Source organism: Oncorhynchus keta, chromosome 13 (assembly GCF_023373465.1).
Source record: "Oncorhynchus keta strain PuntledgeMale-10-30-2019 chromosome 13, Oket_V2, whole genome shotgun sequence".
Lineage (NCBI taxonomy): Eukaryota > Metazoa > Chordata > Actinopteri > Salmoniformes > Salmonidae > Oncorhynchus > Oncorhynchus keta.
The window spans coordinates 20,726,240-20,753,462 of NC_068433.1; the positions used below are offsets into that span (position 1 = coordinate 20,726,240).

At 42.2% G+C, this 27,223-nt stretch overlaps 1 protein-coding gene across 1 annotated transcript; it reads left to right on the forward strand.

Annotated features, from left to right (window-relative positions):
* Positions 1-224: 224 nt before the first annotated feature.
* On the forward strand, positions 225-26,634 carry LOC118392633 (calpain-5-like). The gene is made up of 13 exons (XM_035784674.2): positions 225-351; positions 6,164-6,329; positions 8,136-8,267; positions 8,518-8,729; positions 9,127-9,319; positions 9,917-10,119; positions 10,292-10,369; positions 10,506-10,980; positions 11,443-11,565; positions 22,369-22,565; positions 22,765-22,883; positions 24,222-24,358; positions 24,512-26,634. The coding sequence occupies exons 1-13, from the start codon at positions 317-319 to the stop codon at positions 24,686-24,688; spliced, it is 2,247 nt and encodes a 748-aa protein (XP_035640567.1). The 5' UTR covers positions 225-316; the 3' UTR covers positions 24,689-26,634.
* The last annotated feature ends 589 nt before the right edge of the window (positions 26,635-27,223 follow it).

The window sequence follows — 27,223 nt, forward strand, 5'->3', positions numbered from 1 at the left end:
GTGCCCCCTGCGGACTCAGGAGACACGGGACACATGTTTAATGACAACCTGAGAGAGGGGGGAGGAGAGAGAGATGACGGAAGGAAAGACCAAAAATAGAGAGAACGAGAGGTAAAGTGTGAATAAAGATTTATGTGAATGTGCAAATGACAACTATAAAGTGTGAGAGAGGGAGAGGGACGGACAGAGAAAAAGCGAGGGGGAGGAGAAAGAGAGAGCGGGCAAAGAAGAGGAGGGAGAGTGAGAGGAACGAGAGGGGTCTTGCATAGATAAAGTTGCTGGGGGAGTATGGAGTTCAGGGAGAGGACAGAACACTATGCAGAGGAGCCAAAGAGAGGAGCAGAACCAGAAGTAAGAGAGACGTCCTCTGACACACACACACACACACACACACACACACACACACACACACGAGAAACAGAGCGAGAGAAGTCAGTAAGTTGCTCAATGAAGAGAACCAAACAGCACCTTAACGTGTGTGCGCTGTGTGTCTTTGCATGGAATGGCCTTCACAATAACAGTAATAACCTTGGATGGCTCAGATCTCAAGTACTTTTGATTGGTTTGTTTGTGTGGGCTCCCCGTGTCCTATGGTCCTTGGACAGCTTGCTAACACACTTGGTACAGAGGACGAAGTGTTCTTGATGTAATGCACTGAAAACAGCATGTCTGAAGTAACCATGTGGTTTTCCCATACCTCTATGGGTTATCCCCAGTGTGTGAGGCACTGTTGCTAATTGTGTGTTATCACAAAGAGGGATGGAAGGAGTATCCATTGTCTGTCAAGGGATACATTTACAGCAGCACATAGCTACACAGGTCTACGGATGTAAGTCGCTCTGGATAAGAGCGTCTGCTAAATGACTTAAATGTAATGTAAATGTTACCGATGCCCTGTCAATCAAGCCCACTTTCGCTGGTGCGATGGACTTAATTGAATAGACACAAAAGAGAAATACCCGCCCATCTGGCACTCCAGCCAGGCTTAAGCAAACACTGAAAGTATTTAAGAGATTTTAAATCGTATTTTAACCCATGTGTGACACACACACCCACATCAGATTAAGTCAGAGGGAAGGCACACATTTTGACAAACCCCAGGACAGGTTGTCACAGGAAGAACATGGACATTATACTTACAGAGTGTCACTCAACTACACGCTGTCACGTACGCACAAACACACTTATACGCTATAAAAAGTCGCAAGCGACGACGCTTGTGTCACGACTACATACACAAAGCGGTCAGACAGAGGCGGACACACACACACACACACACACACACACACACACAACACAACACACACACACACACACACACACACACACACACACACACACACACACACACACACACACACACACACACACACACACACACACACACACACACACACACACACACACACACATAGATAATTAAACTAAATCAAATGAGAACAGCCAGATATTAAGAGTCGTCAATCCATGCTGTAATAACAATATGCTGAAAAAATGTTTTAATTCACCGATTTTATTTTATTTTTTTCTCCATTGAACTTGTATTTGATTCAGGAAAATCTCACTGAACATAAATAACGTATTTTCCAAAGGATAATATAAAACATTGTAAAACTCTGACAAGACCTACTGATAGAGACATACCCCAAGCGACTTACAGCTGTAATCGCAGCAAAAGGTGGCGCTACAAAGTATTAACTTAAGGGGGCTGAATAATTTTGCACGCCCAATTTTTCCGTTTTTGATTTGTTCAAAAAGTTTGAAATATCCAATAAATGTCGTTCCACTTCATGATTGTGTCCCACTTGTTGTTGATTCTTCACAAAAAAATACAGTTTTATATCTTTATGTTTGAAGCCTGAAATGTGGCAAAAGGTCGCAAAGTTCAAGGGGGCCGAATACTTTCGCAAGGCACTGTACATATGACCAAGAGGGAAGGTTTAACAGGACGTAATTGAGCTCCAGGAATTCTCTCCTTCCAGAAACAAATTGGATTATCTGACAAGCCATCTAGAACATGTATGCCTTATATTTACAGTGCCGTTGGAAAGTATTCAGACCCCATGGCTTTTTCCAAATTTTGTTACGTTACAGCCTTATTCTAAAATTGATCAAATATTTTTTTCCTTCATCAATATACACACACAATACCCCATAATGATAAAGCAAAAACAGGTGTTGGGAATTTTTTGCTAATTTATTTACATAAATAGTCAGACACTTTCACTCAGTGCTTTATTGAAGCACCTTTTGCAGCGATTACAGCCTCGAGTCTCATTGGGTATGACGCTACAAGCTTGGCACACCTGTATTTGGGGAGTTTCTCCCATTGTTCTCTGCAGATCCTCTCAAACTCTGTCAGGTTGGATGGGGTGTCGCTGCACAGCTATTTTCAGGTCACTCCAAAGATATTAAAGTAAAGGCTCTGGCTGGGCCACTCAATGTTATTCAGAGACTTGTCTCGAAGCCACTCCTGCGTTGTCTTGGCTGTGTGCTTAGGATTGTTGTCCTGTTGGAAGGTGAACCTTTCACCCCACTCTGAGGTCCTGAGTGCTCTGGAGCAGGTTTTCATCAAGGATCTCTCTGTACTTTGCTCCGTTCATCTTCCTCTCGGTCCTGCATAGTCTCCCAGTCCCTGCCGATGGAAAAACATCCCCACAACATGATGCTGCCACCACCACCATGCTTCACCATAGGTGTAGGTTCTCCCATCTCCACAGAGGAACTCTGGAGCTCTGTCACCATTGGGTACTTGTTCATCTCCCTGACCAAGGCCCTTCTCCCCCGATTGCTCTTGGTGGTTCCAAACTTCTACCATTTAAGAATGATGGAGGCTGCTGTGTTCTTGGGGACCTTCAATGCTACAGAAATGTTTTGGTACCCCTCCCCAGATCTGTGCCTCGACACAATCCTGTCTCGGAGCATTACAGACAATTCCTTCGAACTCATGGCTTGGTTTTTGCTCTAACATGCACTGTCAACTGTGTGACCTTATGTAGACAGGTGTGTGTCTTTCCAAATCATATCCAATCAATTGAATTTACCACAGGTGAACTCCAATCAAGTTGTAGAAACATCTCAAGGATGATTTAATGGAAACAGGATGCTTAATTTCAAGTATCATAGCAAAGGGTGTGAATACTTATGTAAATAAAGTATTTCTGTTTCTATTTTTAATACATTTGTCAAAATGTCTATAAACCTGTTTTTGCGTTGTCATTATGGGGTATTATGTGTAGATTAATGAGGAAAAACATTTATTTAATCAATTTTATAATAAGGCTATAATGTAACAAAATGTGGAAAAGGTCAAGGGGTCTGAATAATTTCCGAATGCACTGTAGTTAGAATACTTTATTATCTGGAAATGATGCTGAATCGTTACAGGTCTCATAGAAACATAGTACACATTATATTGCAAAGAAACACTGTCAAAAGGCTTATTTCAGTCTTACCTTTGTCATGCACAGAGAATATTTTCAGTTCACAGTCATACTCTCACAGACAGAACCTATGTTAGTTCATTTTAGAGCTGTTAATGTGAAGGAGCGCTTCTCGTGTAGTATAGTTCCCCTTATGATAGGCATCCCGCTAGCGGGACACCAGTCGACAACATCCCATGAAATTGGACAGCGTGCAATTCATAATAAATAATCGTAATATTAAACATACGAGTATCTTATATCATTTTAAAGCTTAGATTCTTGTTAATCTAACTGCGTTTTCCGATTCACAATAGGCTTTACAGCGAAAGCATACCATGCGATTGTCTGAGGACGGCGCCCCACATGAACATATTTTTGAACCAGCACAGGCTTCATAAAATCACAAATAGCGATGAAATAAATCACTTACTTTTGAAGATCTTCCTCTGTTTGCAATCCCAAGGGACCCAGCTACAACATGAATGGTCATTTTGTTAGATAAAATTCTTCTTTATATTCCAAAAAGTCTGTTTAGTTGGCGTTTCAGTAATCCACTCGTTCAACATGCAAAGGATTCCAAAAAGCTACCGCTAAACATCATCCAAACAAGTCCAACGACATTTCTATTTAATCGTCAGGTATGCTAAAATGTAAATAAACTATAATATTTCATACGCAAAATAGTATGTTCAATAGGAAAGTAAAACTAGTAAGCGTGCGCCCTCTTCCTCGCACTCCAAAAGACTGATATTGTTCCGGTGCTGTCTTCACTAAAACTCCAAATTCTTGCTAGTTTTTCAAGAAAAAAGTTAGAAACCTTGAATAAAGACTGTTGACATGTAGTGGAAGCCATAGGAATTGAAATCTGGGAGCAGGAATTACATAGGACCCATAGCTTTCCATTGTAAGCGCATGGAACCTCAAAAAAAAAACATTCAGGTTGGTTTTTCTTCTGAGTTTCGCCTGCCATATCAATTCTGTTATAGTCTCAGATGTTACTTTAACAGTTTTAGAAACTTCAAAGTCTTTTCTATCCAATGCTACCAATTATATGCATATATCTGGGCCTGAGTAACAGGCAGTTTACTTTGGACACGCCAGTCAGGTGGAAATTCAGGAAACTAGACCCTATCTTAACATGGTGGCCAGAAACGGCAAGCAAGAGGTTTAATTTACTAACGCTGGCCTGTGTGTGTGTGTGTGTGTGTGCGTCGGTATACAGCACCACTAGATCCCACAGCCACCTACACACTGGCTTCTGGCATAAACACTGACACAGAATCGCACCTGGCTAACACACACACACACACACACACACACACACACACACACACACACACACACACACACACACACACACACACACACACACACACACACACACACACACACACACACACACACACACACACACACACACACACACACACTGCTGGCTGGTGTCAGGGCCTCCTTGGCAGTAGCTAGGTGTAATGACCTAAACTGTGTCCTCACCTCATGTCCCCTGACCCCTACGACCATAACGTTAACCCTTCTAGCTCCACACTTTATGAATACTATGTACAGTGCCTTCAGAAAGTATTCACACCATTTCACTTTTTCCATATTTTTTTATCCTACAAAGTGGGATTAATATGGATTAATTGTCATGAGCAAAAAAAATCTCACATTTTTATATAATAAAACGACTATATCATGATTAGATAAGTATTCAACCCCCTGAGTCAATACATGTTAGAATCACCTTTGGCAGCGATTACAGCTATGAGTCTTTCTGGGTAAGTTTCTAAGAGCTTTGCACAACTGAATTGCACAATATTTGCCCATTATTCTTTAAACAATTCTTCAAGCTCTGTCAAGTTGGTTGTTGATCATTGCTAGACAGCCATTTTCAAATCTTGGCATAGATTAAGTCAAAACTGTAACCAGGCCAATCAGGAACATTCAATGTCATCTTCGTAAGCAACTCCAGTGTATATTTGGGCTTGTGTTTTAGGTAATTGTCCAGCTGAAAGATACATTTGTCTCCCAGCGTCTGTTGGAAAGTAAACTGAACCAAGTTTTCCTCTAGAATTTTGCCTGTTCTTAGCTCTATTCTGTTTATTTTTATCCTAAAGAAACACTCCCTAATCCTTGCCGAAGACAAGGATACCCATAACAGTATGCAACCACCACCATGCTTGAAACTATGAAGAGTGGTACTCAGTGATGTGTTGGATTTGCCTCAAACACAACACTTTGCATTCAGGATTTTTTTTGCACTATTACTTTAGTGCCTTATTGCGAACAGGATGCATGTTTTGGAATATTTTTTATTGTGTACAGGCTTCCTACTTTTCACTCTGTCATTTATGGCAGTATTGTGGAGTAACTACAATGTTGTTGATCCATATTCAGTTATCTCTTATCACTGCCATTCAACTCTGTAGCTGTTTTAAAATCTATTTTGGCCTCATGGTGAAATCCCTGAATGGTTTCCTCTGGCAACTGAGTTAGGATGAGCGCCTGTGTCTTTGTCGTGACTGGGTGAGTATTGATACACCATCCAAAGTGTAATTAATAACGGAACCATTCTTTATCTATAGACACCAATAGAATGAGAGGACTTTGTAACATCATGTTCTAACTACTGAAATGAGCAGACATTCTCTTTGCTGTTCCCCCCCCCCCTCTCCTCTCTCAATCCCCATCTTTTTCTCTCTCAATCCCGGTCTCCTCGTTTTCTCTCTCACCCTCAGTATGCCAGAGAGAGTGTGTTGGTTCCAGGGGCAGAGTTACCACAAGCTGAAGCGGGCATGTCTGCAGCGGGGCAAGCTCTTCAAGGATCCCCTCTTTCCCCCATCCGCACTGTCACTCTTCTACAAACGAGCCCCGCCCCCTGGACTCACATGGAAAAGACCACGGGTGAGCGGATCGGGGATGGGACGGAGGGGGAAGGTGGGGGAGAGAGAGATGGAGTGAGGCAGTGAAAGAGTGGACGAGGGTGAGAGATAGAAGTCGAAAACAGAGGTAAAATCATACACAGACAAAAAGACCAAAATAAACACACAAAAAAAAAGAAAAAAGAGAGAAAAGCGGCACCAGAACAGAATTTTTCATCAAAATCAATCACTTGCTTTCTCTCTCGCTCTACAACCACACACACACACACTTTAGAACGTCTGGACTCCCCTTTGTGCCCTTTCCCAGGAGGCACCCGTTTAAGTCCCCAGTCTAATTCTAGTCATCAACTCAGCAGGTTTTACTCCAGATATAGTTCATTAAAGCCTTTCTAACAGACCAGAGGCATCAGGACAGTGTAACCCAACACCAACGGGAGTGTGTGTGGCGCGTGTTGCAGATTTGGACCTGAATATGACCAGCGTTTCAGTGTGTGTTTATAAAAGCATCACCTGATGATTTAAATAGCATGTGTTTGTGATGACGAGTGGAGAAGGGCTGTGTAGTGGTGGTGTAGCTTCAAGGGTGGCTGTTTATTGGACATCAGGTTGTGGTTGTAGTCTTTCTTAAGTATACATAGAAGATATACAAAAAAACCAAAAACAATATGAGGAACGAAATGTTCCTATAGGAGGTCAGATTTTTGTTGTTGATTGCATTCATCGATAGAATACGGGACTGCACAGGTATTCTCTTTGCTCACTGGAGTGTGGGGGGGCTAACCACAAAGGGTTAATGGGATTGTGTTCCTAATGCTCTGCACAGGTCATTTAAGCCTGCATCCAACAGGAGTCGAATGATAGGATGACATCTGTCACCTCACTTTGCAGTGAGACATACGCACTTGGACTCCTGTATACACACAAACGCACACACACACTTGCACACACTCTCACCAGCATTCATGCACGTGTACACCACACACACACAAGACACTTGGACACTCTGAATTTCCTTCCTCAGCTATCATCACTGTTATAAAATCCGTTCAGCATCATATTTCATACAGTACTTAGCTTGAACATGATGTCATCTAAGGGGAAATTGAGTTCATAACTTTTCTAGAGTTACATGTTTACAGGTTGTGACCTGTGTGTGTAGTAGTGCGTTTGTGTGTGTGATAGTGTTTAACTTCCAGTCCCCACAAGATTAGGAAACAAACAAAAATTTGACCAACTGGGGACATTTTGTTCGTCACCACAAGGTCAAATGCTATTTCTAGGGGGTTTAGGGTTAAGGTTAGAATTAGTGTTAGGGTTAGAATTACGTTAAGTGTTAGGGATAGGACCTAGGGTTAGGTTTCGGGTTAGGGTTCGGAGCTGTGTTTAGGGTTAGGGTTAAGGTTAAGGTTAGGTTTTTGGTTAGGGTTAGGGTAAGAGTACGGGTTAGGTTTAGGATTATGAGCATAGACTGGATTGACACTTGTCCTGACAAAAACACTGACACCATGTCAAGATAAACTAGATTGAATAGGCTTACTGCACTGTACTCTACTGTATGTTGCACCCAATTTACTGCTGATCTTGGAGTATGCATATGTTAACATGTTATTGTGTATCTGTATTGACTCTCTCTCTCTCTCTCTCTCTCTCTCTCTCTCTCTCTCTCTCTCTCTCTCTCTCTCTCTCTCTCTCTCTCTCTCTCTCTCTCTCTCTCTCTCTCTCTCTCTCTCTCTCTCTCTCTCTCTCTCTCTCTCTCTCTCTCTCTCTCTCTCTCTCTCTCTCTCTCTCTCTCTCTCTCTCTCTCTCTCTCTCTCTCTCTCTCTCTCAGGAACTGTGTAAGGACCCTCGTCTCTTTGTGGACAGGATCAGCACATGGGACCAGCACCAAGGCAGCTTAGGTAACTGCTGGATGGTGGCAGCCACTTCCTGTCTGGCCTCGGAGCCATCGCTGTGGAAGAAGGTGAGGGGTCAAAGGGCAGAGGCCAAATCACATTCAGTGATTTACTTCCTGGTCACTGATTTCATATTAATTTTACTGAAGAAGTCTTAACGATATGTTTCTTATAGCTGAATCAGACATGTTAGTGCTGGGCTGGAATAAAAGCCTGCACACTCCGTAGCTCTGAACGACCAGGAAGCTGGCTGCCTCTGTACTAACACATTCAAGTACCCCAAAACCTGTGTTCAATTTGATTGGTCTAAACCACCAGGTGATTCCTGCTCACGTGGAACAGGAGTGGAAGCCCAAGCGTCCGGACCTGTACGCCGGAATCTTCCACTTCCGCTTCTGGCGGCTTGGCCGCTGGACAGACGTGGTGGTGGACGACCTCCTTCCGGTCAGCGAGGACGGAACGCTGCTCTTCTGCCGCTCAGCCACGCCACGGGAGTTCTGGAGCAGCCTGCTGGAGAAGGCCTACGCCAAGTGAGACTTTACACTGTACTAAAGCCATGACACAGCTGAGAGATTAGATTTCAGGTTGGCTAGGAGGAGGCTTGTTAATCACTCAATCAGTATTCATTTATTGTCCCAATTGCACAGTAATTTTAGATATAATGAATACAGTATCCACCACACAGTATACACTACACAGTATCCACCACACAGTGTACACCACACAGTTTACACTACACAGTATCCACCACACAGTATACACTACACAGTATACACCACACAGTGTACTGTACACCACACAGTATACACCACAGTGACCACACTTGACAAAATAAACCAGTAGCTAGTCAACATTCTTTCCTTATCCTCACCCATTTAACATTTCTTCAGTCTTCCAACCCTTTCCTCCCCTCTTCCTCTTCCCCAGGTTGAATGGCTGCTATGAGGCATTAGAAGGCGGTAACACGGCGGAGGCCCTCATAGACTTCACAGGGGGGGTGTCGGAGCCCCTATGCCTGGACAGGGAGGCCCTCACCCTGCACCCCGACCAGAGGAGGGCGCTGTTCCAGACCCTGGCCAAGGCCCACGGATGCAAAGCCCTCATCACCTGCTCTATACGGGTCAGTGACCAATACACTTTTCCCTGCATAACCACAGTCCTAGGATCAGCTTACCCTTCTCACCACAGCGTGACAGTAACCATGTGTGGGGAAGATTTTCAATTGACCTTAGATCAGTGAATTAGTACTGAGGCCTCAAAATCTAGGCTTGTGCCAACCTGCCCTAGATGTGATATGAACGTGTGTATTCAGGGTGGTAATGAATGGTTTGGGATTGGGCCAGAGAGCTTCTATGAATGTTGTCCTACCAGAGAGATCACCTCTACCTACTGTACAGTAGTGGGTTATAGAGAGACAGGTGGATACATAGTGGCTGTGTTGGGCACAGTCCAGCATTAACAATGCTAACGCTTACATTTACTGTAGGACAGAATGCGTTAGAATGGCACTGAATGCTATCTATCCTGTCACGCCTCTTTCTGTCCTTTCACTCCAGACACATGCCTCTATTGATTAATGATCTGTATTGTTCATTGTGTAGTTGTAGTATACTGCAAGATTCCAATTATACACATCAGGGTTTCCTTCATCGAGTGCCTGTGGTGTGTATTGGTATTAGCGTATCTGTATTGAGTCTCTCTCTCACTCTCTCTACAGCCAGCGGAGGGAGAGAGAGTAGAGTCGGTGCTAGACTGTGGTCTGGTGCGGGGCCATGCCTACGGTATCACCGCGGTGAGGAAGGTGCGTCTGGGGAAGCGGTCACTGCTGACTGGCCGTTGTAGCGGGACGTCCCGTCTCGGCATGGTGCGCATGAGGAACCCCTGGGGTACAGCCGACTTTACCGGGCCCTGGAGTCAGGGGTGAGGGCGAACGGTTACTGCTGTTCTAGTCTATCAGGATACGGTACATTCAACAAAGAGCTATAGGCCAAGGGTTGTCCCTTTTGGGTAATGTCAAAAATCAGGAACGGACTGGAAACAAGGTTTTGTCTATTTGGTCCATTGACATAGAGCTCCTTTGCACCCCCTTCAGGTCTCAGCAGTGGAAGCAGGTTGGTCGAGGTGAGAGGGAGAAGATGGGCCTCATTGTCAGAGATGTGGGAGAGTTCTGGTAAAGACATATAGTAAAATAAGCATCACTCTTTTGACAGAAAACAATGCTCAAATCATTAAACAAGTCACTACAAATACACTACAATTCCTGTTGAAAAACTAAAAAGATACTTTTTCACCTCCCCTTCCCTCAGGATGGAGTTTGAGGACTTCTGCCGCTACTTCACAGATGTGGTGGTGTGTCGTCTGGTAGAACGAGCCCTGCTGTGGCCCAACACCCACTGGAGAGAGGTTCGCTGCCATGGGGAGTGGGTCCCAGCCCCCAACACTACCGGGGCAACCCCCGCCACCCTCCTCCCCGGCCGCCAGGCATCCAACCTCTGGAAAAACACAGCCAAGCCTGGGGAGGTGAACCAGACTCCGCGAGGGGACCGGAAGGAGGCAAGATTGGGGAAGAGACGGAGAGGTGGAGGAGGAGAAGGAGGAGGCGGTGGACGGAGAGAGAAGGTGGCTGTAGCGAAGAAGGGGGGGGAGAAGAAGACAAAGAGGAAGGAGGAGAGTGTGAAGAAGGAGGGAGAGGTGGATGGACGGTGGGATAAACACATGGATAAGAGGAGTAGGTGTGGAGGATGCATCAACCACAAAGACACCTTTCTACACAACCCCCAGGTGAGTTTACCCTATATATTTCTACACAACAACCAGGTGAGCCTACACTATAGCTAGGTTTATGCCCATAGCAACTGGTTAAATGTTTCCAGGGCAAGGTTCAGTCCACTCAGAGTCTGTTTGGTAATGACCAGTAGTTACATTCTGACGGTAGTGATAAACATATTATTTATGATCAGAGAACTACACTCAGTATGATAGTATAGTATCTCATTATATAGTATGCTTATACCTCAAGCATGTAAATAATTTGTGTTGCTATAACTGTAAGGACTCAACATGTACTATTTTGGCAACTGCTGCAATCTTAAGTGTGTAGAAATAGACCTGTGAAAGCCTATTCAGAGGGGTGCAGTTGGGAAACAACTGACACTAAGCTATATTAGTGTGACTGCTATTCTAGGGACGCTCTGCCTCCCTTCTGCCCCCCTTCTATCTCTTATCCCACCTCTCCCACTACAGTTCATGTTTGAGGTGCAGGGAAAGGAGGATGAGGTGTTGATCTGTCTGCAGCAGGAGGACAGGAGGATAAAGAGGAAGGATGGAGGAGGAGCGAATCTGCCCATCGGCTTTGAGGTGCTGAGGGTGAGTCACAGGCAATGTTCCCTCTAAACTGGAAGCGTGCCATGCAGAAGAAATATTAGCCTGCACAGAGAAGCACGAGATTGAACTTCCCTGTTAGGTAACACTATCAACATTTCCCTTTACTGTGGGAATTGTGATGGAATCAATGCAACATACCGAAACAAAACAAACTGCGCAAGATTTAATATAGAAAAATAATTCTGGAAGAGATTTTGTTGTCGGCACAACGCATCAGAATAGGATTCTATTGCATTGACAGGCACGACTCAGGCTCGTACTCTACACAGGCCGGTGTGCCATAGCCAATCACAGCTTCAGTAGGCCTATATGCAAATAGACCATTGCCATATATGGATCTGTGCCATTCACATTGAACTGGACTGTTTTTACAGCATGAGCAGTCCTGAGTAGATGCGCTTGTTTTTAGATCAAAGCGAGAACTACATGTAGCAACGTGTTCACATTTGTACATTTGTTCATATCCTTTGCTAGGTACTGAGTTATTAGCCCAGTTATAGATCCTTTGTAGTCAGCAATGGAGCCTGATTGCTTCATACAAGAGCACAAAACCTCTGCATTTCTAGACATCTCTGAAAAGCAAGTCAAGTAAGAGCTTTTTTTGTCTTAATGGGGCAGTGTTGTAATTTGAGATAGGCTTGAATAAGCTAAGTAGCCAATAGGCAAAGGGTAACATAATTTGTCTGATTCTCTGTAACAATCCATTTGCAACACGGGCCTGCCATCATTCACTTAGAACTGAACTAGGATGTTTACATGTCAACTAGAGCGTTCTTGACTAAGTATTACTTTTTTTGCCTACGTTTACTGACACTTTCAGTTTGTGTTGCTCATTTGTAAATTCCTCAGTTGTTCTGCGCTATGGCACAATCAGACCAGAGTGCTCTGAAATTGGAGTAGATAGCCAGAGTGAATTTGCGAACGCAAGACGTGTTAACTGGATAACAGTTCAAGTTCTTGCTGGCTAACCAAATGACACTTGCATCTCTAGCTGTGTATAGCCACTGAAAAAAGAAATGAGGGGTACAAATCAGTCACTCACCTACTCCATGACATGACATCCTCCTAGCACCTGGCTAGCTAGCTAGGCTCCGTGTTTTTAGCATTCCCAGCCTTGATTACATTCGTCTGTTTTTGTCCAGAAAATGTTGTCATTGCAACTGAAACAGTGCATCCCGAATAGAAGCAGCAAACAATGTATCAGGCCAGCTGTGGTTTACAACCTGATAGCAATATTTTTTGGACTATCAAGAAATGTATTGGTGAATTGTATTAATCATCCATTGAACTGCATCCATCTTTTCTGCCAACAATGCCTTAGTGTTCGTCATGGAAGGTTGAGTCAAATATAACCTATTTTTAAAACCTCTTATGAAGTTGGTTTTGTAACATAAACTGGGAATTTGATATTTGTTACTGATGTTACGATTGTCAGTTTGTTTAATATCTGCAAAGTAGTTAAAACGCTGTCAGTTACACTTTAAACTTTAGGTCACTGGTTACTTTGTGTGCTAAACATGATTTTTTGCAATGGGAAGTAATAGTTGTACATTTCGATTGATAAATGCTTAATGATTGTGCTTTTGTATTCTTATCATTGGGATTTACTGGCTTCGTATGTCCGAGTTTATGGACTGCTTATCTTTTAACATCATGCTGTGTGTGACTCCAGTCTTTCCATCGGCCCTATGCAGTGGTGTAGTGGTGCCTGGAGAAGTGGGTATACTCTAATTTTGACAAAGTTCCCAAAGGCCTGCCCAGCGTAAGAAAGGCATCTCGTGTGAAAAAACAAATAATGTTTTCCTATGTTTTTCAATGAGTTGTCCTATATCTTTTTCAGATTTTCACTCTCAAAATTACATTTTTTTTTGTACAGAACAAAGACAACATTTGATGGTCTAAGTCCACAACAGTGGTTAAACCACATCTGATTGGAGCCCATCCATGTCTACGCCCCTGATGCTAACAGCACATCATGACAATTGCGCATTACAAATAGTCTACTAACCAAGACTTCTGATGAAACTTTTTCAATACCTGGTTTGTATACCCATTGGTAGATATCATAAGTTGAAATGTCTTTCCTACCCTACCAGCTATCGATGTCATTCTTTGTGAGCTACTACATGCCAAAACCAGTTGAGAACTGCAAACTATTTCTGCCTGTAGATGATATTCCCCTGGATCTAGGCTATGTGTGCGGCGGGCATGTGAATATATTTCACGTGCTTTGCGATTGTGTAGACTTCTTTGTGCATGATTTCTCTAATTGTACTGCATAATTGATAAGTCGTATCCCAGGTAGAAAAAAATTGTTTCATAAAGGTTTTTTTCGGTGTTGGATTGGTTGTCTAAACATTCTGAATGCATTCAGATAAACGTTCAGTTTTGGTGTGTAGGGGGACAGATTATGTTTTGTAAACATTTGTCATAGGTGTCATCAACGTTTGGTAAACATTGGCATTAGTGTCATTTACAACATTGACAATTAGTTCTCTTTTAAACTTGAATGAACAGCCAAACGTTGGTAATAGGTGTATTTGACTACTTTTAGTAAAGTACTACTTTATTACTATTTCCCTTTCTTTTTACCACTGGACACATTTAATCAAATCGCTGGAGTTACAAAATGTCCTCTTTAGTCAAAAAGCATTCAGGTCAAATCTGTGCTTGTGCTCCTTCTCTCTCCTGGGCTTCTGTCTCTTGGGCTTCCGTCTCTCTCCATTATTTCAGGTGCTGTCGTCTGAAACAAGGTAACCTGAGTGTTAAAACTCCTCACTGGACCAATAACATTTATTTGAGGGGCACAGTTAACTCGTGCTCTCTCAGACCATTTGGGCACACCGATCTCTTTCTGTTTATCGGCAACTCTGTCACAAAGCCTGGAGTGGTGGGTGCGGAGTCAAGCAGAGAGTAGAGGATAATGCGGACACCGGACTTTATTACGGCCTCCAAATTAAACGGCCAAAACAACAGGCGAATAATCAAAAATGGTCCAACCCAACACAGGGCACAAACAGACAGGAACACTACACGTAACAACCTCGACTAACAGAAAACAAGCCCGCACAATAACAGGCGGGCCTAACAGGCTTAAATAGTCCTGAATCAAAACAAAATAAGAGGCAGGTGCAACCAATAAGACATAACAAACAGAAAAGGAAAAGGGGATCGGTGGCAGCTAGTAGACCGGCGACGACGACCGCCGAGCGCCACCCGAACAGGCAGGGGAGCCACCCTCGGTGGGAGTCGTGACAGACTCTCTTTTCTCTGGAGACAGATGTGTCAATTTTGACAAGTAACGTTATAGAAGAAGAAAGTTACCTAGCATTACGGGATAGTGGTGAAGTAAACAAACATGGCTGTACCCACGAAGTGCGTACGTGGCAAACGTTGGAATAAGTTTCAAATACATTTATTTATAAATGTTTATTTTGAAACCTACTGAAAACGTTCATAAACGTTGGCCAGGAGTTCCTTCTCGTACGTGTCAAACAGTTTCAAATCCCAACCTATTGGCTATGTTGGAATAGGTTTCAAATACATTTATTTTGAAACATTCATTTTGAAACCTCCTGACAACGTCTAGAAACGTTGGCCAAGACTTCTCTTTCATACGTGTCAAACAGTACCAAATCGAGGAGCACGTGATGCCGCGGAGCTGAGCAGACGTTGACAAACCAAGCTCTTCAAAGTTATTCCATTATTACCTAAATAACAATGTTGAAACAATATTCTAACATCGGCTGATAAATTGTCAAGTACTTACCTTCCCAAAGAGCCTTGGACCTCCGGCCGAGAGGCAAGAAGGACAACCTAAACGTAGTTTAGCATTAGCCCTCATAACTCAGACGACAGTTCCAGACTGTTGCTCTCGGCCTCTTGCGAGCCTGCCGACAGGCTTGCTACTCTCCTCCGGGAAATCAGGATGGTAACAAAGGTCTTTCTCTGAAAATTGGCAAGAAATCGGCTGAACTCCATTCTTCCATTGACAACCTGAAATCCTCCATGAATGATCTCCTTTTGAGAACGACTGAGATTGAGTTGTGCATTAGCACAGTTGAAGATACCATTACTCGACATGACCAGGTTCTAATACAACTGTAGAAGGACAATGCCTACCTGAAAAACAAGGTAGACCAGATGGAGAACCAGAGCAGACATAGCAATATCTGTGTGGTGGGATTGAAAGAGGACAGCGAGGGCCATGACCCGGTCTGTTCCTTCACTCATTGGATCCCGGATGTCCTAGGCATAATCAACTTCACCAAGCCATTGGAAATCGAATGCGCCCACAGAACATCCGCCCCCGAAACCCCGGGCCAGATGAGCCCTCACGAGCTGGCCTGATCAGGTTCCTCCGTTTCCAGGACAGAGAGAAGATACTGCAACTCGCAAGAGCCAAAGGGTACATCACCATCGATGGCGAGAGGGTCAGCCATTTCCCGGATATGAGCGCGGATCTCGCCAGACGTCGCAAGCAGTTCAGACCTGCCGCCAAAGCACTGAAGGAGAAGAACCTCACCGGCTACCTCATCCACCCTGCACAGATGAAAGTTCAGTACAAAGGCCGAAGCCATCTCTTCAACACACCGGGAGAAGTGTTCACTTTTCTCAAAGAACTGAACCGGGTCTGAATCAGGATGGTCTCTCTGCTTTCCCCCCCATTTATGTTTCTCCTCTCCTGAAAAAGACTCAAGCAGCCCTTACTGTGGGCAGTAGATATTCAGCCATAAACGTCTATTCACAACGTTTGTTTTCAACTTAGAGAGCTCGCAGGTTTTAGTTTACGCCAAAGTTTAGCTAGTAAGAGCAAGATGGATAGCGAGCAACAACGTATCTCTACAAGTGTATTCATGTTTGATTGTTGGTATTGTGGTTTTAGTCTGACAACCCCGGGTGGGGTTTCTGTTTTGTTTTTGTTTTTCTATGTTTATGGTTTTTTCCTTCCTAAAGAGACACATAGGTCACTTCAGTGTTCAAACTAAAGTTGAATATATATAAGAGATGACATATAAGAGATCTCCATTTGGTTATATATTTTAAACCCAACCTATGCTTAATCCACTAAAATATGTCACATTCAACGTAAAAGGTCTTAACAGCCCGATTTAAAGGAAAAGAGTCTATACATACCTTAAGAAATTAAAGGCTGACATTGTGTTTTTACAGGAAACGCATCTTACAGCCAGTGAACACAAGGAATTGAAGAGGGAATGGGTAGGACCATTTTTTGCGTCCTCTTTTAACTCCAAAGCAAGAGGAACTGCAATTTTACTGCAAAAGTAGACACATCCCCTTCTGCGTCAACAACACCACCATCTCTGAGGTCCCGGAGGACCCTATTGGCTCCTTTTTTGGTGTAGCTCAGGGCATACATTTTGTAAGTCTTGGGGATCCCGGGACCACCCCTAGAATGTATGATGACTGTATTTATGCTCTAAATGGCATATATTATTATTATTATATAACTTCGATGATCATATGTTTATTCAGAATGTCTTCCTTCAGGTCGCTCAAGCACTACCAGGATGGCTATTGGCTGGAGGAGATTTAAATGTTTGTTTAGATACATTTCTTGATAGGTCCTCTGATAAACCCTCACTTCTTACCAAAGCCGGCAAGCTCATCATGTCATTCATGAAAGATCTTAATTTGCTAGACATCTGGAGACAGTTGCACCCACAGGATAGGGACTACTCTTTTTATTCACACCCACACAACACACACACACGCATAGATAACTTTTTACTATCGACCCAAACGTTTCATAGAGTGTTAGATGTCGAGTATCTCCCCAGATTTTTTAGTGACCATTCTCCTCTGGTATTATCAATCTCCATTCCTACCAAGGAGCATATAGATGGAGACTAAAATCTACACTCCTGAAGCAACCTGATTTTGTGCATTCATCAAAGAGCAGATCAATATTTTTACTTTGACAAACAGCCCCTCCCCTCCTGACAGTTTCATTCTTTGGGACACATTGAAAGCCTATCTGAGGGGACAGATTATTTCCTATACTAAAGGGTTGAAGAGAAAACACGGTGCGGAACTGAATGCCCTTGAATCTGAAATCTCTGAGCAAGAGAAGACCTACCAAAGAGGCCCAACTAAATATATATACAGGCTTTTGATAAATAAAAAACTGAAATATAATACTCTGAACACATATCAGGCTGAGAGGGCCATCACTAAATCAAACCAGCGTTACTACGAGCTTGGAGAGAAAGCACACAAAGTATTGGCATGGCAACTGAATGCAGAGGAAAGTAGAGGGCAATTAATGCTATAGAAACTCTTACTCATGAGATAGCTTTCGACCCTACTGAAATTAATGATACTTTTAAGAAATAACACGAAGACCTCTACACTTCCCAATCAAGCGATGATCTATCAGAGATCAACTCCTTTCTCTCCTCTCTCAACCTCCCATGCCTGTCAGAGGAAGACAGAGAGCGCCTGAGTGAACAGTTCTCAGTTCCTGAATTGTTGGAGGCCATTAAATCCTTACCTTCTAATAAATCACCTGGGGAGGATGGCTTCCATCCAGAGTTCTTTAAAGTATTTAGGGAGCTGTTGGTCCCCTACCTTATGGAAGTACTTAAAAAAGCCAGGGAAGACAACTGCTCTCCAGAGTCTTTCTCTCAAGCAGTGATTACTGTAATTCACAAGAAAGGGAAAAACCCGCTAAAGTGTGCCTCCTATAGACCAATCTCTCTCCTGAACACAGATTGTAAACTGGTCACCAAGATGCTATCTAAGAGAGTGGAGTCATGTCTTCCCCTGTTGGTCAACCCGGATCAGACTGGCTTCATAATTAATAGATTGTCCTCCCATAATCTCAGAAGGTTCTTTGATATAATTCACCTTGCTAACAAAAACAAAATACCTAGTGTCGCAGTCTCCCTCGACGCTGAAAAGGCCTTTGATAGGGTTGAATGGCCATACCTCTTTCGCGTCTTGGAAAAGTTTGGTTTAGGTACCGTGTTTTTAAGTTTGATAAAATCACTCTACAAATCTTCTATAGCTAGGATTGCTACCAATGGGATTACTTCCTCCTCTTTCCCTCTCTATAGGGGGAATAGACAAGGTTGCCTAATTATCCCCCACCTCTTTGCCCTCGCCACTGTCGTGTCTTTGGCTATGCCGGATTAAGTGATGTGACATGCTATTCTATAAAATAATTTCTCCGTAATTAATATCACCTGATTGAGCTAATCATGAAAATGTAATTAACTAGAGAGTCGGACACCACAAAATAATATTTGTAGAGCTGTTATCTTCCGAATAAACTCTTAAAGACCTAGTCATATTTTACATCAATAGCAGTCAATATCAATCGTCATCTTAATTCAGTCTCATTTGAAAGTTGTAAATTCTTGGTTATCTGCACGAACCCTGGCTAACAATCTGAATCAGCAATACAAAATTGGGTTTAATCATTTATTTACTAAATACCTAACTAATCACACAGAATTACACATACACATAATTAAATCATAACTTGATTACAAATTACGTCATAAAGCAAAACATCCCTAGCGGGCGGAACAGATATGACAGCTTGTTACACAAAGGAAAAGGGCTGGGTTTGATTGAAAGAGCGAGAAGACTGAGGAACAAAGGGAGAAGCTGTGCTATCGTAAATACAGTATCTCATGCATTCTAAATTACCACCCATTTGGAAAAGGAAAATGCAATAAACAATTACTCAGAGCTGCGCTTCGGTAGGTTGGTGGTGGATGGAAGGCCGTGTTGCCCAACCTAGTCCTGTCTCCTTTGAAGAATGTCTCTGCTGGTAAATTGAATACATTGTAGTAACGCCGTTGTGTGGTAGACGGGATACTCTGTCTGTTCCTTCCTAACCTACGTTTGCAGCTGCAGTTGCTAACTCAACGGCTAGGAGGTATCACTTCTGTAGTGAATAATAGTTCAAAGTTCATACCATTCGCAACCAAAGCTCCCACTGATGTTGGCTTCATTCTGTAGTTCTTATCTGAACCATTCTGACATCGGACCGTCGTCCTACATCCTCGGGAAACAGAAAGTTATATTGTCATCAAGGGCTTATATAGGAAGGGAGAGGAGGGCGTGTTTGAAAAGTTTTATAGCCCATGTCCCTTCACAGGGCGGGCCACTGATTGAGCAGCCCTATCTTATGAAAATCCAAATCTCTCATTTTAGTAGTTAAAATCACATTTCATCCCATCACAAATAATTTCATATTCAAACATTTAAATTGAACAACAATTCCATGTGAATCCGATAACTCTGATGTGTAGACTTTCCACTGTAGAGTTTATATCATCTTATCATTGAGAATGTCTCAGATAAAAACCGAACTGACATCATATTCATTAAGTACCACCGCATATGTTCAATTGGTCGCATTACCAGAATATAGTTAATTTCCCCCCACCTTCTGATGTTCCCCAAATCTCTATGTTAACGAAGGGTTTTGCAAAAGTAACCTTAGTAGGGTAGAGAGAGGGAAAAGGGGGAAGAGGTATTTATGACTGTCATAAACCTAACCCCCAGGCCAACGTCATGACACCATCGAACTGTTGACTGAGGCTATTAGAACGTGCCCTGACATACATGGCTTTGAGGTGGGCCCCCATACCCACAAGTTATCACTCTTTGCGGACGACCTTATCTTATTTCTAACAAACCCAGAACAATCCCTCTCTCACTTGCAGATCCTACTACATTTACATTTACATTTAAGTCATTTAGCAGACGCTCTTATCCAGAGCGACTTACAAATTGGTGCATACACCTTATGACATCCAGTGGAACAGCCACTTACAATAGTGCATCTAAATCTTCTACAGTGTTATAGTTCTTTCTCTGGATATAAGGTCAATTTTGATAAAAGCAAAATCTTACCGTTGTCTGTCTTTGACCACCATACCATCAAGCACAAGTTTCCATTTAGATGGTCGCCTATGGCTTTACATATTTTGGTGTAATGGTGAACGGTAACCTGAAGAACCTCTATAAACTCAATCTGTCGCTAAATGTTGCTGCTGACCTTGTGCGACAGCAAGCCTTTTCCTTTTGGACAAAAATATGGAGAGTTATGAGAGAGAGTTATTTATGAAAACTGGGTGTTTTGCAAATGTTGAACTTACAATATGGCTACTAATGCTGGAAAAGCATTAAGCATTAAGCATTTCACAATCGAAATGTACAACGATGACTTCCCATTGCAAAATGCATTTCATGTTTAGCACACAAAGTAACCAGTGACCTAAAGTTTAAAGTGTAACTGACAGCGTTTTAACTACTTTGCAGATATTAAACAAACTGACAATCATAACATCAGTAACAAATATCAAATGTCCAGTTCATGCTACAAAACCAACTTCATAAGAGGTTTTAAAAATAGGTTATATTTGACTCAACCTTCCATGACGTACACTAAGGCATTGTTGGCAGAAAAGATGGATGCAGTTCAATGAATGATTAATACAATTCACCAATACATTTCTTGATAGTCCATAAAATATTGCTATCAGGTTGTAAACCACAGCTGGCCTGATACATTGTTTTCTGCCTCCATTCGGGAAGCAAGTACAGGGAGTGAATTTAATAAATAATGGAACATTGAACGAAACAAGAAACACGAATAGCTTACAGACAGGAAACACAGAAACAGAGTCAGTAACGCCCGGGGAAAGATCCAAAGGGAGTGACAGATATAGGGGAAGTAATCAGAAAGGTGATGCGCCGAGACCGGGAGCAGGAGTAGATTTGACAGTAGAACTCATGAAAAACTACAAATCCCTGCAAGCTCCTTAAGTCATCTCTAGCTGACACCTTTGCTATCAGGTATTGTAAACTTGCACAAGACAAGTTCACAGAAATGTCCATTACATTTTTTTTGCCAATTTATTTTTTACTAAGGCATCAGTCAAACACACCTACTCATTCAAAGGTTTTTCATTATTTTATTATTTCCTATATTGTAGAATAATAGTGAAATAACTATGAAATAACACATGGAATCATGTAGTAACCAAAAAAGTGCTAAACAAATCAAAATATATTTTATATTTAAGATTCTTCAAAGTAGCCACCCTTTGCCTTGATAACAGATTTGCACACACTTGCATTCCAGGTGACTACCTCAGAAAGCTGGTTGAGAGAATGCCAAGAGTGTGCAAAGCTGTCATCAAGGCAAATGGTGGCTACTTTGAAGAATCTCAAATATAAAACATATTTTACAACACTTTTTTTTACAACACTTTTTTGGTTACTACATGATTCCATGTGTTATTTCATAGTTTTGATGTCTTCCCTATTATTCTACAATGTAGAAAATAGGAAAAATAAAGAAAAACCCTTGAATGAGTAGGTGTTGAAATGTTTGACTGGTACTGTACACGTAGCTAACATTAGATAGTTAATCCAGAGATTATTACCTTTGCCTCGATTCGGCAGTCTCGTCCAGATCATCATGGCATTTGTAGTTCTTTATGATAGCCACGTTAGCAGCTAATGTAAAATATATGCAAAACTCCAAACAAAAGAAAGAAGGGAAGCGCTACTAAGGTACACAATAGTAGATTTTGGTAGACAGAAGGGGCTCTTTGGTAAAAGGGGTAAATTGGTCATCAAAAAGAAAGGAGGACCAAGGTACTCTTCATGTAGTTAAAATGCCTTTATTTGTATGGCTTGTTCAATGGATACAAAGTTTATAAACTACATATGTGTGTGTATGTCATATTTACTGTGCGTTTACCCGCATATTAATTCACCCTCCTCCATTGTTAACAGGTGGAGGTGAACCGTCTAAGCCGTGTGCAGCGTGTGGTGGAGCAGGCTGCAAGCTCTGTGTACATAGACTCCCGTAGCGTTGCCCTGCGAGTGACTCTGGTCCCCGGCCGCTACGCCCTCCTCCCCACCACCTTTCAACCTAGGGCCACCGGACGCTTTCTGCTACGCCTCTTCTCACATTCACACCTCAGACTCAGGTCAGGGGGAATGGTGTGAATGTTAAGAATGAAGGAATGGAACGTATGTTAGGAAAGAAGGTGTAATATCAAGTGTGTGTGTGTGAGATTCCCTGTGCATTTAGCATGTCAGCACTATATAATGATTGATAATATTACTGTCTATCATTCTTCTTCTATATATATATATATATATATATATATATATATATATATATAGTGAGTTGAGACAGGAGTTGCCTGCTCTGTCAGTGTGGCAGTGTTGTCTCCCCCAGTCCAGTGTCGTGACCACCGTCCACCTGCGCCGAGCTTGCGGACTCAGCCAGCCCAAACAGACAGGTAGTGTTACCTCACTGGGGCATTATTAACGTTATCACAACATACATTATCATAAAATACATTATTGTGACATATATTATTATAAACATTATCTTAATAACATAGATTATTGTGACATATATTATCGAAACAGATTATTATGAAATGTATTATCATAACATACATTATCATGCTATACATTATCATAACATTTACATTACATTTAAGTCATTTAGCAGACGCTCTTATCCAGAGCGACTTACAAATTGGTGCATTCACCTTATGACATCCAGTGGAACAGCCACTTTACAATAGTGCATCTAAATCTTTTAAGGGGGGTGAGAAGGATTACTTTATCCTATCCTAGGTATTCCTTAAAGAGGTGGGGTTTCAGGTGTCTCCGGAAGGTGGTGATTGACTCCGCTGTCCTGGCGTCGTGAGGGAGTTTGTTCCACCATTGGGGGGCCAGAGCAGCGAACAGTTTTGACTGGGCTGAGCGGGAACTGTACTTCCTCAGTGGTAGGGAGGCGAGCAGGCCAGAGGTGGATGAACGCAGTGCCCTTGTTTGGGTGTAGGGCCTGATCAGAGCCCCCTCACAGCTCCGTAGGCAAGCACCATGGTCTTGTAGCGGATGCGAGCTTCAACTGGAAGCCAGTGGAGAGAGCGGAGGAGCGGGGTGACGTGAGAGAACTTGGGAAGGTTGAACACCAGACGGGCTGCGGCGTTCTGGATGAGTTGTAGGGGTTTAATGGCACAGGCAGGGAGCCCAGCCAACAGCGAGTTGCAGTAATCCAGACGGGAGATGACAAGTGCCTGGATTAGGACCTGCGCCGCTTCCTGTGTGAGGCAGGGTCGTACTCTGCGGATGTTGTAGAGCATGAACCTACAGTAACATACAGTACATTAAACATAAATGATCATAAAATACACTATTGTGACATATTATTATAAACATACATTATCATACCATAAATTATTGTGACATATATTATCGAAACAGATTATTATGACACGTATTATCATAACATACATTATCATGCTAAACATTATCATAACATACATTATCACAGTAAACATTGTTGACAAATTATTATAACTTTATTTATTCATTATGCTATACATTATCTCAACAACAACAAAATTGTGGCATACATTGTCGCTACGAACATTAGTATGACATACATTACCATAACATACATTACCATCCCACGGAATTGTGGCTCATACCAGTAACTGACCACATCAAGTCTCATTGTATACAAACCTCGATATCCATCTTTCCAAAGAATATGAGACGAAGTCTGACAACACAAGAGTAATTGTCTATGTATGGTGTCTGTATGTATCTGTGTTGTGTAGCACCAGATGTGTATGCTGTGATCTGTTGTGAAGACGACACCATAAGAACACGAGTGTTCAAGGAGGATGGAAATCCAGAGTTCAATATGAGGGCCATTTTCTACAGGAGATACCCAGATGCACACATCAGCATTAAGGTTAGAAACACACACACACAAACAGCTCACAAGGATGATACAGTACCGAGGGCTAGTAGTACTGAGGGCAAATAGTTTTGAGAGAAAATAGTATTGAGGGCGAATACCACTGAGGGCGAATGTGTATGTGTGTGTGTGTGTGTGTGTGTTTAGTTGTGGAGCCGTGGTCTACTTTGGGACACTCTATTAGGAGGGGCTCGACTCCAGACCGGCGACAGCGAGAGAGAGCGGAGCCAGGGGATTGACCTGCAGGGCGGCCAATCACATTCAGGATACCAGGGATGCATCTATGTGGAAACCTCATCCAGCAAATGCCTGACAGACTTGTGACAGACAGCTGTGGCTTGTCCCACCCACTATACAACCATGGAAATCACTGCTTTTCTGGATGAAGCAGCGGATTTGAATGAGGATGGATCCAATTCAATAGCTTTGAAGGAAAATAGACATTTGTCTTCGGCTTCCATGAATTACAAAGACAAATACCTCTTTGAATGAAATGTTATGAGAACTCGGAACTACTGCGTTAAGGAACAGAAAAGCACAGTGATCTGTTTGTTGTTCACTACTAGTGCAGAGGAGATCATAAAATCATAAAAATATCCCCTAACTTTACATCTCTGCTGGCCAGACCATGTAGGAGTACAACATTATCAAAAAAAAAAACATTTAAACTGTAAAAATACATTGATTACCAGCTGCCAAGGTTATCTAAGGAATATACATAATATATGTAGGTCTACTCTTTTTTTAAAGGTGCATAATTTTAGGAAAAACATTTTGATAAATTAAAATGTCATTTTTCACTACAAACTGATCATTATATAGATGTTTTATTTCACCTTAATATGGTATGCTGTATTTTCAAATATTTATTTGAAAAAGATACATATTTCAACGTGGGATTTTGTTTTTTGAATTAATGTGAACAAGAGTATAAGTATACCCTAACCTGTCTCTTCCAGCCGTATTCACAATCAACTATCAGGTTTCAGGTATGACCCAGATGCAGACAGTGTCGGTGAAACAAACGTTTATTTCTAGTCCAGGGGCAGGCAAACGACAGGTCAATGGCAGGCAGAGGTCAGTAATCCAGCGAGGGTACAAAAGGCCCAGAACGGCAGGAGGACTCAGGGTCAGGGCAGGCAGGGGTCAATAATTCAGTGAGGTGGGGCAAGGTATAGAACGGCAGGCAGGGTCAGGGAAGGCAGGGGTCAATAATCCAGAGGGTACAAAAGGTCCAGAACGGCAGGAGGACTCAGGGTCAGAGCAGGCAGGGGTTAATAATTCAGTGAGGTGGGGCAAGGTATAGAACGGCAGAAAGGCTCGGGGTCAGAGCAGGCAGAACGGTCAAAACTGGGAAGGGACATTGCTAAAGTGGGTGTGGACAAAAATATTAATTGTAAAAAAAATATTGAATTGAATGCTAAAAAAAGAATATTGTACACAGTATTATCAAAGACTTTTATAACTAACCAAGATAGACTGGAGACTGTCTTTTCAAATGGGAGCAAACTGGGCTTCCTCTCATCACCATATTTGGTATTTGGTAGAGTGGAAACGCCAATCGGATGCTTCACATTTATACATCTGGTGAAATATCTGTCTCATGTTCTATCTGTGGTATGATCAACTTAATTACTCCAAATGCAAAGCACTTTGAGGCCAAGTGTTGATTAGAAGGAGTACAAAAGAGAGAAACATATTGTATAGAACTTTTTTAAAAAAAATTCTGTTGTGAGTAGAGAATTGGGGCAGCTTTATACATTACATTTCTATAGGCCGTTGATGACAAAACCTGGGTTGAAATCTTTCCAATACTTTGAGCCTGGAGTGCAAGGAATGAGGGATTTGCACTTTTGAGACTTTTCTAATGGTTCCATTTCAACAGGCAACCTAAATCAATTACAGATACAATGAATGATTTCAAATAGTATTTGAACGCAGATCTGTTGATGACAAGGACCATAATATAGCATCCTATGGAATGTTTGTGTCATGGCTCTCTTTCTCCCTCTGACTTTCCTGAATACCAGTGGTGATTTTAGCATGTCAATCTTGGTGAAGCAAACTCCCAAAATGTTTCGTTGTTGATGCATGCCAACAAAGCCACTACACAACACTACACTAAACAATGCATTCATTGCACTATAACGGTGACAAACGATGCCCACAAACTGTTAGGGCCTACATGAAGCTGTCCCAACAGCAGAGCTTTCTTTTCAGCACCATGGAGTGAATCCTTACCATCACTACACCTGGCTATCAGCGGAGTCTTGTCTAGCAGCAAAACAGTTAATTCAGTCTTATTTACTGTCTTTAAAAAATAGATATCTGATATGGCTGACTTGCTTAAACAAATGTGGTTTCTACTGACAAATGAGATGTACAAACTATGGCATAAGGAGATGACGAGCAGATAGGAGGCAATCTGTAATTTCGATTAGACATTAATGAGCGAGCTAGGATGGATTTAGTCAATATAATTATGTGTTCAGCACTTTTGACATGTATAGTTACAGAATTCAGAACATGGGCCGTTCTTACAGTATTCTCCCTGTTCACCAAGTCAGAACCATAGGATATATAAAGGGGGTGTATACAGTGCCTTGCAAAAGTATTCATCCCCCTTGGTGTTTTTCCTATTTTGTTGCGTTATAACCTGTAATTTAAATAGATTTTTATTTGGATTGCATGTAATGGACATACACAAAATATGAAGTGAAATGACAAAAATAACTTGTTGTTAAAACGGAAAAGTGGTCTGTGCATATGTATTCAACCCCTTCGCTATGAAGCCCGAAATAAGATCTGGTGCAACCAATAATCTTCAGAAGTCCCACAATTAGTTAGATTGCACACAGG

Excerpts from the sequence above, each read along its gene's own strand:
- LOC118392633 (XM_035784674.2), top strand. The coding sequence starts at position 317 with ATGCAGAGGAGCCAAAGAGAGGAGCAGAACCAGAA. Across the intron at positions 11,566-22,368 it reads TCGGCTTTGAGGTGCTGAGG|GTGGAGGTGAACCGTCTAAG; the intron begins GTGAGTCACAGG and ends CATTGTTAACAG. Across the intron at positions 22,566-22,764 it reads CATTCACACCTCAGACTCAG|TGAGTTGAGACAGGAGTTGC; the intron begins GTCAGGGGGAAT and ends ATATATATATAG.